Source organism: Puma concolor, chromosome B1 (genome assembly GCF_028749965.1).
Source record: "Puma concolor isolate L17-30 chromosome B1, mPumCon1.1.hap2, whole genome shotgun sequence".
NCBI lineage: Eukaryota > Metazoa > Chordata > Mammalia > Carnivora > Felidae > Puma > Puma concolor.
The window spans coordinates 103,053,510-103,065,964 of NC_141670.1; the positions used below are offsets into that span (position 1 = coordinate 103,053,510).

The 12,455-nt window shown below is 34.1% G+C and overlaps 1 protein-coding gene across 9 annotated transcripts in view; it reads right to left on the reverse strand.

Annotated features, from left to right (window-relative positions):
- Nucleotides 1-12,455, reverse strand: part of BLTP1 (bridge-like lipid transfer protein family member 1) — a 214,370-nt gene that overhangs the window by 57,546 nt on the left and 144,369 nt on the right. For all 9 annotated transcript variants that reach the window (XM_086704284.1, XM_086704285.1, XM_086704289.1 and 6 more), the window contains 3 exons: nt 11,640-11,878; nt 6,779-7,023; nt 4,287-4,392 (listed from right to left, as the gene is read on the reverse strand). In XM_086704284.1, the coding sequence (XP_086560410.1) occupies nt 4,287-4,392; nt 6,779-7,023; nt 11,640-11,878 (590 nt within the window). The remainder of the gene's footprint in view (nt 1-4,286; nt 4,393-6,778; nt 7,024-11,639; nt 11,879-12,455) is intronic.

Genomic DNA, 12,455 nt, shown 5'->3' on the forward strand with positions numbered 1-12,455 from the left:
TTATAGAAATATCAGATATTGTTAGTCACATTAACTTCATTTTTTTACCTCATTATGAATTAAATATATGAAAGGCCCAATTCTCAGAAGGGAACCTCCTTATATGTTTCTAAGATGACTGTACATATTCAAAAATAAATCTTTTATGTTTACTAGGTCAGTGATTATCCATGTCTTTCTAAAATCAAGGGAGTCCGTGAGAGTAAGATTACAAGAATTGATTCCTCAAAAAAGAATTTCCTAACAAACTTGATGACTGATGTAAATGAGTATTCCTAGAGCTAAATGTAATATTGAGAAAATGTCCTAGAGCTAAATGTAATATTAAGGAAAAGCATGAGAAAAAGGTATAAGAAAAAAAGAAATAAGGACAAAAACTATGAAGATTTGGTAGATGAGGGAAGCAATACCGAGATTAGAATACTAAGAAACTTGGTTATAAGGGTTCAAAGCATTCCCTCTCAGTAAAGAGTACCTTCTCTGGTTTTGATAAGATCTCCACTCTATGAGGTTCTGGTGATAGCTAGATGATACACAACTTACTTTCAGCTATTTTCCTAGAGTTCATGGCTGTCTCCAGTCAGGAATGACTCAAGGATCAGACCTAGCCATTAAATGACTTTAGAATCAGAATCTTATTTCTGAATTCTCCATAGTGATTGGTAAGTCTTCATGGTTAGAATATTAATTTTTAGTCTTCTTTTCCAGTTCATTCTTCATAAACTTAGGAATATACTTTAACTCCTCATTGATTGCAATTCAAAGGTTAAGAAAAGCCTTTCTCGGTTGCTGGGTGGCTCAGGTCATGATCTCAAAGATCCTGAGTTTGAGGAGTAGTGGAGCCCTATTTGGATCCTCTGTCCTCCTCTCTGTCTCTCCCCGCTTGTGCATGCTCACTCACTCTCTCTCCCAAAAATAAATAAACATTAAAAGAAAAAGATTTTGGAGGAGCCAAGATGGTGGAATAGCATGGAAGTTTCGTTTTGTTTTTGTTTTTTGCGTCTCGCATCCATGAAAAACAGCCAGATCAACACTAAACCATCCTGCACACCTAGAAAACTGATTTGAGGATTAACACAATAATCTGCACAACCTGAACCACAGAACTCAGCGGGAATTCACCTCAAAAGAAAGAGCAGGAAGAAATGACAGTCAGGGACTTAACACAGATACAAGCAAGATGTCTGAACCAGAATTTAGGATCATGATAATAAGATACTAGCTGGGGTCGAAAATAGATTAGAGTCCATTTCTGCAGAGATAAAAGAAGTAAAAGCTAGTCAGGATGAAATAAAAAATGCTATAACTAAGCTGCAATCTTGAATGGCTGATGTGGTGGCAAGGATGCAGGAGGCAGAGCAGCAAATCAGCAATACAGAGGACAAACTTAAGGAGAATAATGAAGCAGAAAAAAAGGGGGAGACTAAGGCAAAAGAGCACAATTTAAGAATGAGAGATATCAGTGACTCATTAAAAAGGAACAACATCAGAATCATAGGGGTCCCAGAAGATGAAGAGAGAAAGGGGTAGAAGGGTTATGTGAGCAAATCATAGTGGAAAACTTTCCTAACCTGGGGAAAGACACAGACATCAAAATCCAGAAAGCAGAGAGGACCCCCATTAGATTCAACAAAAACCGACCATCAATAAGGCATATCATAGTCAAATTCACAAAATACTCAGGCAAGGAGAGAATCATGAAAGCAGCAAGGGAAAAAAAAGTCCCTAACCTACAAAGGGAAGACAGATCAGGTTTGCAGCAGAACTATCCACAGAAATTTGGCAGGCCAGAAAGGAGTGGTGGGATATATTCAATGTGCTGAATCAGAAAAATATGCAGCCAAGAATTCTTTATCTAGCGAGGCTATAAAAAAACTAAAGGAGTTCGTGACCACTAAGCCAGCCCTGCTAGAAATTTTAAGGGGGACACTCTCAGGGGAGAAAAGATGGGGGGGGGGGAGGGCGGGAAAGACCAAATGCAATGAAGACTAGAAAGGACCGGAGAACACCACCAGAAACTCCAACTCTACAAGAAACATAATGGCAATAAACTCATATCTTTCAGCACTCACTCTAAACGTCAATGGACTAAATGCTCCAAACAAAAGACATATGGTAACAGAATGGATAAGAAAACAAGATCCATCTATATGCTGTTTACAAGAGACCCACTTTAGACTTAAAAACACCTTCAGATTCAAAGTAAGGAGATGGAGAACCATCTATCATGCTAATGGTCAATAAAAAAAAGCTGGAGTAGCCATACTTATATCAGACAATCTAGACTTTAAAAATAAAGACTGTAACAAGAGATGAAGAATGGCATTACATCATAATTAAGGGGTCTATCCACCAAGAAGACCTAACAACTGTAAACATTTATGCTCCAAATGTGGAGCACTCAAATATATAAACCAATCACAAACATAAAGAAACTCATTGATAATAATACCATAATAGTAGGGGACTTCAACACCCCACTTACAGCAATGGACAGATCGTGTAAACAAAAGATCAACAAGGAAACAATGGCTTTGAATGCCACACTGGACCAGGTGGACTTAATAGATACATTCAGAACATTTCATCCTAAAGCAGCAGAATATATATTCTTCTCCAGTGCACATGGAACGTTCTCCAGAATAGATCACATACTGGGACACAAATCAGCCCTCAACTAGTACAAAATGATCAAGATCATATACCGTGCATGTTTTCAGACCACAATTCTATGAAACTCGAAATCAACCACAAGAAAAAATTTGGAAAGGTAACAAATACTTGGAGACTAAAGAACATCCTACTAAAGAATGAATGGGCTAAGCAAGAAGTTAAAAAGGACATTTAAAAGTATATGGAAACCAGTGAAAATGATAATACCACAGCCCCAAATCTCTGGGATGCAGCAAAGGTGGTCCTAAGAGGGAAATATATAGCAATCCAGGCCTTCCTAAAGAAGGAAGAAAGTCTCAGATACATAACCTAATCTTATACCTTAAAGAGCTGGAAAAAGAATAGCAAATAAAACCCCAAACCAGGAGAAGACAGGAAATAATAAAGATTAGAGCAGAAATCAATGCTTTTGAAACAAAAAACAAAAAACAAAATAAAACAAAAAAACCCAGAACAGATCAATGAAACCAGAACCTGGTTCTATGAAAGATTTAACAACATTGATAAACAACTAGCCAGTTTGATCAAAAAGAAAAAGGAAAGGACCCAAATAAATAAAATCAAGAATGAAAGAGGAGAGATCACAACCAACACAGTAGAAATACAAACAATAATAAGAGAATATTATGAGCAATTATACGCCAATAAAATGGGCAATCTGGAAGAAATGGACAAATTCCTAGAAACCTATAAACTACGAAAACTGAAACAGGAAGAAATAGAAAATTAGAACAGACCCAAAACCAGTAAAGAAACTGAATGAATAATCAAAAATCTCCCCCAAAACCAGAGTCCAGGGCCAGATTGCTTTCCAGAGGAATTCTATCAAACATTTATTATTTTAAAAAAAAAAATTTTTTTTAACGTTTATTTATTTTTGAGACAGAGAGAGACAGAGCATGAACGGGGGAGGGTCAAAGAAAGGGAGACACAGAATCTGAAACAGACTCCAGGCTCTGAGCTGTCAGCACAGAGCCCAACGCGGGGCTCAAACTCACAGACCACGAGATCATGACCTGAGCCAAAATCAGACGCTCAACCGACTAAGCCACCCAGGCGCCCCTGGTTTCACTATTATTTTAACGTGATTATATCCATATTGGAAAGATTTAGCCTCAAGGATGCTTACATAGTCAACTTATTTTCCATCCTAATACTTAATACTTCATCTTGTGAATTAAAGATCAGTTAAACATTTTTAAAATCAAACATACACTTCCTATTAAGACGTAAAACTGTAATTAAGAAGCCCATTTGTAATCTACTCTTGAGGCATAACAAAAATATCATAAGGGTTGCTATAGAGCATGCAGAGTCACCATATGGTATACAGTCAAAATCTTAATATTGATCTAAATCTTGTTTCCCAAATGCGTAAGATTAGTTTGGTTAATAGACATACACTACTCGCTCTTTTTGTGGTGGCAGGCAGAGAAAGTATAAAGGAGCTTTGTGAAGTTTATAAATCATAAATGTATGTATTACACATGACAAAAGTAAGTAATAAGCAAAAGAATCTGTAGGTGGAAAAGCCAGAAAAGGAATGCAGAGTTTAAATATATCTAAATGACAGGATGAACGCTCATACCATGGAAGGTATGAGATTATCTTACCAGAAACTTTCTGTATTACTTCATTAACTTCCTTCATGAACACTTTCTGCACAAATACCAAGTGGTTTAGCAGATCGGTTGTGAGATTATGTTCAAAAGAGCCAACCTGCCAAAACAAAATCAGAATACTAGATTAACACTACTGACTATATTTGTTTTAAATACATCTTTTGCTCACATAAGTCATCCAAACTCTGAAGAAAAACAATGAATTATCTACATACTATTTGAGAAAGGTTATAAAATATTCACATTGCCCAATACTTTACTGGTCTGACATTATTATAGGCCATTCCTTAAATGTATTTTTTAAATAACAGTGGCCAATAAGGTTTTTTGTTTTCTATCTTTTGAGAAAGAATGAAATTTATACTTTATGTTACCTGCTAATATCAAAATTGGAATTTTGTCCAGGGTAGTGTCTTTTTTCAATGACTACTGTTGTAGTGTTTAGAACCATGGACAAGTATCATTACATGTGAAAGTAAATTTATTTACTCATTCAAATATTTATTGACCATCTACTTTGTGTACCTCATTAGATGCTAAGGTGAATAAAAACAATCAAATTATGGCTTTCTCTCTCATGAGGCTTACATTTGCATGATTTAACTAATCAGATACACTCAATCAGCTTTAATATATGCCCTATGATTAGTATAAGGCATAAAATTTCTGGGGAAAATTAATAAACAGATTGAACAGAAAGCAGGTCCTAACTGAAGTTGAGTATTATAGTAAAGATAGTTTGAAACACCCTTATGAATAAAGGAAATGCTTCAAATTTGCTACTTTGACAGCATTCATATTTTTACCAAAAATTAAGAGTGCAAAATAGGTTCAGTAGTCTTTAATTAAATGAGAAGTCACATAAAGTCTTAAGTTGCCCTGGACACTTTATTTTTTATAGAATAGTCCAAAATGGGCTACGGTGATTTTCATGTGTGTTTATTTCAGGCCATAGTAAACCAGGCAACTCTCTGAGGAATGCAATTTTAGATTCCTTCAAGTGTTTATAATTAACTGCATTCCTAGCAAATCTGGGATTGTGTTCTGCCTCAATTACAAACTTTATCCCTTTCTAATATTAGTAAGGAATTATGCAACATACTGCATTAGATTTATTTTCTGTCAAATGAAACATTTATAATAGTATTGCTAAACTAGAATTTGGAGTGCTTATTTTTCAGAATAGAAAGCACAAATGCAATATGCTTTATAATCTACCCATTAATTTACTTATTTAAGTTTTATTTATTTACTTTAGGGAAAGCAAGCTAGTGGGGGAGGGGAGGGCAAGAAAGAGAGAGAGGGAGACAGAGAGGGAGAGAGAGAATATATTAATCAGGCTCCATGCTCAGCGCAGAGTCCGACATGGGGCTTGATCCCATGACCCTGGGGTCATGACCTGAGCTGAAATCAAGGGTCAGACACTTAACCAACTGAGCCAATCAGGCACCTCTATAATCTACCTTTTAAATAAATATCTGACTTCTACAATCTTGTACACATTTTTTTTGTACGTTTTCACACAAAGAAATCCCAACTATTAGAGAGATGCTAGGGTAAGCAGGGTCTAACGAAGGCAAACCAGACTTAAGTATCTCCCATAGCTGTAATATTTCTAGCAAAGTGCTCAAGAGCATTCTCATAAATGCTTCACATTCTAAAGAATAAAACTCAGAAAACAAATAGTTATAAAATTGCCCTTTGATAAAGTTGAAATTGTTTCTGACAAACTGACAAAGGAAGCTGAGACAGCACTGTGCATGAATCCTACATCTCTCACTTGATAATGGGGAGATTTAGGGACAGTTATTTAATTTCTCTCAGCTTCTAATTTCTACTGTATCAAATTAGTATAATAACAGATGACCTACTGAACACAAATCAAACAAAAAATATATATCCAAATGTTTTCTAAACTTGTGACAGTTGTGCCAATATAAAGTGAAAAAATGATAAAATCAGGTATGCTGGCTTTCCACTTCCCTTAGTAAAGAAATTAGTCTGTGAATTTGACTGTAATTATTTTATCTGTCTGTATCACCTTTATATTGTTAATAATTATGTATACCTGATGAATAGTGTAACCTCCTGAAGGCTCAGTTTCTTCACTTACAAAATGAGAATATACCTAACTCTTAAGATCAATTTAAGTATTGTACAAGTCAATGCATATAAATATTAGCTTTTTTATAATCAAATGAGCCATAAAAATATTACAGAGATGGATGTGAAATCTAATATAAGAAATATAAATTCAAAGATGACTAATACAAAAAAGAAATGTTTAAATGAAACTATAGAGAAAGAAGCAGATATATACACACATGTGCACATACACACACACCAGATTCAGTTCAGAATTCTATAAGAATCAACGATTTAATGATCCGTCTTAAAAGTTTGGATCACTACATATTTTGGTATGCCTAAACCTTAAAGACTCCTAAATGATAGAGTGTAAGAAAATTAAAAAGTAAACTTACTTCTGCCACACAACGTAGGTAATTTCCCTGTAAATAGTACCCTTGTTTAGAAGGTAGTTCATCTATACTCCACACCTGATCTGAATAACTATCATGCTCTTCCATTATATATTTTCCTGACATAGTAACAGGAGGAAGGTTGAGACTGGCAGAAGGAGGAATGGTTGACATATCCGTGGCAGAAACTTTTGAAGTAAAACGTAATCTGTGATTTGGCAGCTCAAATGTAAATCTGGTCTGTGCACCTGTAAAAAATAAGAAAAGTTATTGTTTGTTTGTTCAGGTGCTCATTCACTCCTTTGTTCAAAACATGGTTTCTAAAAAAATGTATACATATCCCAAATGAAATAAATCTTTAAATATATGTGTGGGTACTATAAAGAGTCAGTCAGTATTATTAAGCCAGCAAATATTTACTAAGCCTACCAGGTGCCAAGCACTGCGTTAGGTGTTAGAGAGACCCTTACAAATATTCTTTATTTCGTAGAAGGTAGAACAGAAAGAAACTGCCCTTACCACAGAAGAGTTTTAACATGAGAAATTAAGTATTAAAAAATTCTAGGGGCGCCTGGGTGGCGCAGTCGGTTAAGCGTCCGACTTCAGCCAGGTCACGATCTCACGGTCCGTGAGTTCGAGCCCCGCATCGGGCTCTGGGCTGATGGCTCGGAGCCTGGAGCCTGTTTCCGATTCTGTGTCTCCCTCTCTCTCTGCCCCTCCCCCGTTCATGCTCTGTCTCTCTCTGTCCCAAAAATAAATAAACGTTGAAAAAAAAAAATTCCAATCCACATTCACATTCATATTGCTTTATTAACAGAGAAGTTAGCAGTTAACAACTTGCCTCCTGATACTGATTCAGTATGGAAGGAAATAGTGAAAATTGTCAAGTCATTAAATTGTACTCAGGTATAAAATTACAATACAAATTCATCAGGCATAAAATTATATAATCCCATGTAGTTGTGACCTTAACAATAATTATTAATGGTCCCGTATGCCAAATAAGGATACGGTATGAGTTTTAGTTTACTAAAACTACTTAAATCAACAATCTAGCATGCAGTTGTTCAATTATAATATGCAACCTACACTGTTATTCAAGCCATATCTCTCCAACTACTTCTGGAGGCATTAAAAAGTAGAAGAAGCCTTGTTAAAATCAAGATCTATTATTGCCCATTGCATACACTGTACTAGTATAGTACTGTATACTAATGTATACACGCGTGTGCCTTTCCAACAACAAAATCTTATATTGTTCTGTACGTTACCAATTCTCTACACTCAAACATCATTAAATAGCCTATTTTGCCTACATACATATTAAAATGTAATAAACATTCCTAGTGTTCTCAATTGTGCCAGAAATAAATCTTTTTCAAAATACTAGTAGGAGGTCACCTCCTTCCTATATGTTACATTCACTATATTCACTCACTATACAATAATATGAGTTAGCCATAAATAGAAAAATGCTCTTTCATCAACTTGTGCAATTGTGGATAGCCAGATAGGTCAAGACTGCTCTGATCTTCTCTTACTAACTCCAACAAGGCAGCCTCAGTGACCATCACTTGCCAGCTGCAAAAGGTGAGGGCTATTTACCACAGTAACTACCACTTCCATTACTACCACCAGAATTATCAAATAAAAACATCAAGATTGAAGTAATCCTAGGCCTCAGGTCATCTCTTATCACTAGTACAGTCATTCTTTTACTACTTCTGTCCCGTTCCTTCATTTCAAGAGAATTATATGTTCTTATCAGTCTGGATATTTGATAATACACTTACTTTGCACCTAAATATCTTCCTAGTTCCAAACTGCCTATTGGCTTTTGACTTACTGCCCTCTGTCAACTCTCCTATTTCTTGGATGCCCTGAATAAATGGCCAAGGTGAGTCTACCCTGTTGTCAGGCCAATATCTGAAGGCCTGATCTTCTGACTCTGCTAATTCTGGAAACTCACCTCACAGTGTTTCTTTCTTCTAGTTAACAAAAGGATCTAGATGTTCAGAAAAAATCCCTCTCAATAAAAAAAAATAAAACGAAACAAAAGAAAAAAACCTAAAATGTTCGGAGTTGGAATAAAAATATACACATATATATAAATAAATATGTGTATGTATTTATATATGTGTATGTATGCAAAATTTTAAACTACTAATACAACATGTTAATGGCATAAAGGAGAAAAAAACATTTTAATTTCAACAGCTGTAGCAAAAAGCATCTGATAATATTCACCTACTTTTCTTCATAGAGACACTTAGCAAACTAGGAATAGAAGTAAATTTTTTTAACCTGATAAAGGGAACCTTGCAAAACCTTACAGCAAACATCATATTCATTGACGAAATATTGATTTCCCTTAAAAGAATGAGAGATTAGGATGCCCATAATACCCCCTTTTTCTCAACATTATAGCAGAAGCACAGTAAGAAAAAGAAAAATTCTTAAAGACTAGAAAGGAAGAAACAAAAGCCTCATTTGCACATGGTACAAGTATCTACTTAGGAAACTCCAAACTATCTTATTACCAATAAGAAAATAGTTTAATATGGTTGAGTATAAAACTGACATAAATTGATCAAGCACATTTGTACATACTACCACCAGTTTAGAAAATGCCATTTTACAAAATATCCCCTTTGTAGTAACTAAACAACAACAATAACACAAGGTAGGGGGTATCTACACAAATAAATATATCTTGTAACAGAGGCACAAAAACCTTAAGTTCAAAATTTTTAAACTTTGTAGAAAAGCATTGAAGAAAACCTAAAGAGACAAAGAAATACATATTCAAGAATAGAAGGGTAAATATTGCATCAATTCTTGGTATCAATCAATACTGTCAATCGTCTCCAAGTAAATCTACGGATTTAATTACATTCCTATAAAAATGCAAATAGGTTTTTTCAGAGAATTTGACAAACTGATTATAAAATTTATGTGAAGGAACAAGTAACCAAAAATAACCAAGATAACTCCTAAAACAGGAAATGTCAGGTAGCAATATGATACTGAAAATAGCTGGTGCAAAGAGGTCACCAGTAATGGTGCAAATAGGCCAATGAAGCATAATAAATAACTCTGAAACAGACCCCACATGTATCAACATGTAATAGATGACCAAAATGGACTATGTATCACCGAAAAAAAGAAAAGTCAATAAATGATGCTGAAATAATTGATTAAACTAATCTGCACCAAATTAAAAAAAAAATCAATTCCATACAGATGAAGAACTTAAAAGGAAAAATTTAAAAACATTTAATAGAAAATATAATAAAATATCTTCATGATCCTGGGAAGAGAAGGATTTAAGATATAAAATTACACATCATATAAGAAAATACTGGTAAATTCAATTATTTGAAAATTAAGAATACCTACTGATCAAAAGACAACAAAGTGAAATAAGTTTCTAATGGGGTGACAATATATGTTAAATTTATAACATCAAAAGCTTAACATACAAAACATAATTTCTGTGAACCAAAACAAAATACAAATGACTCAATGGTAAAACAGACACACACACACACACACACACACACACACACAGAACCATTAATAGGCACTTCATATAAAAAACATACAAAGATATCTTAATAACATAAAACAGTTCAGCTTCATTAATTATAGAAATAGAAATTAAGACCACAGTGAGATACAATTCCCCATTTACCAGACAAAGCAAAAATTTAAAAGCCAGATAATATTAAGTGTTAACAAGTATATGGTATAATGGGAACTCTCATCTAATACTGGCAGGGCAGTAAATACTGGTGAACACAAGTACTTTGGAAAACAGTTTTGTACTTCCTAATAAAACTCAAGATGCATTTACCCTACAGTCTAGGTGTATAATTCCTAAAGTAAATACCCTTGAGAAACTTGTGCACATGTGTACCAAGTGACATGCATGAGAATAATTATAATAGCAAAAAAGTAAAATGAGTCAAAGGTCCATCAATAGCAGAGTGGATAAACTGTAATATAATCACTTAACAGACTATTTCAGTGAAAAATGAATGAACTGTACACACATGAATGAACAGATGAATCTCAAACAAAATGTACAGAAAAAAAATTCCCTTTAAAAAATACATTAGTGGGAGTCCATACAAATAAAGTTCAAAACATAAGCCATTTATGAGTATATACATATGTGGTAAAATTATAAAGAAAAGCAAAGGAATGGGTAACACAAAATTCATGTTAACAGTTATTCCATGAGCAGTCATTAAGAAAAGCTGGTAAGGATAATATTCATTGATGGAGCCTTCACAGCACTGGCAATATTTTCATTTAGTTTGTATAATGGGTTGGTAAGGTCACATTTTTTTTTTTATTATTCTTGAAACTGTGTGTATATAATTTACATACTTTTGTATATATGATAAACTTCAGAATAAAAATACAACAGCAAAGAATTTCGAAGAGTATATAAGGATCACAAAACCTTATAGAAGTAGCTATTTTGAAGAAACCAAATAACCTGTGATTTAAGCTAAATGCACCAAATTTGAAAATAAACCAAGTTATTCCAGCTATAAAGAAACTAATGGATATAGTAATTTATTCAACTTCTAAATTAGAAATGGACTCAATAACTGAATAGCTTTGAAGACTTCAAATAAAAGCAGTGTCCCTGTTGGTCACTCAGGGAAGATGTAACTGATATTTTTCACTTGACTGAGGAACATCATTAATGAAATTTAAAAGTGTTCTGATTAAAATTATTTACATTTTCATATAATATCTACAAAACCAAATGTAACTTTTCATCAAAATATTACTAATTTTTCAAACCAATCTTAAATTTGAAGAGACTGAACTTAAAATTCAATGTTACCTGTCATTCCATGACTCCTCATTCTTCCCATTTTATATTCTGCTTTTAGAGATGGTAAAAGTGCTGCTCCTATGGCTATACCATCTAACATGGCACTGAACTTAAGAACAATAGGCTTCTTTTCTAAACCTTCCGGTAGCTGAGGAAATTCATTCGTTTCAATAGGAGTTTGATTAACACTAGTTGGGGTTTTTTCAGAAGGTAGAGGCGTTGCAATATCTTCTTTCACAGGCTGTGGGCTATAAAGCAAAAAATAAATAAATGACCTCAAAAAGACACAATTAGGGGAGTCTGGGTGGCTCAGTCGGTTAAGCTTCCAATTCTTGGCTCGGGTCATGTTCTCACAGTTCATGAGCTCGAGTCCCACATCACGATGGCTCCACACTATCAGTTCTTGGGATTCTCTCTCTCCCCTGGCTCTCTCTGTCCCTCCCCTGCTTGTGTTCTCTCTCTCCTCTCTCTCAAAAATGAATAAACTTTAAAAATAAATAAATAAATAAAAATAAAAAAGACATAATTAGAAAATTTACCATTTTATTGTATAAAATTATTGGAATTCTCAATGAAAAATAGCAAGAAATAACTGTAAACAGATATGTTCTTTCTACCACCAGATCATATTAAGACTTCCTTAAAAAAGCCACTGAAAAATGATGATCTAGAAAAGTAAACAAGAATAGCAACACAAACTTGAATATTACTTGAATATTACACATTCATATCATTAATGTGAAACTAGAGTTAAAACTCATGTTTGTCTGATTCTAAATTCTATGACTTAGTGTTGATTGTAATATTACTATTATTGCCGCTACT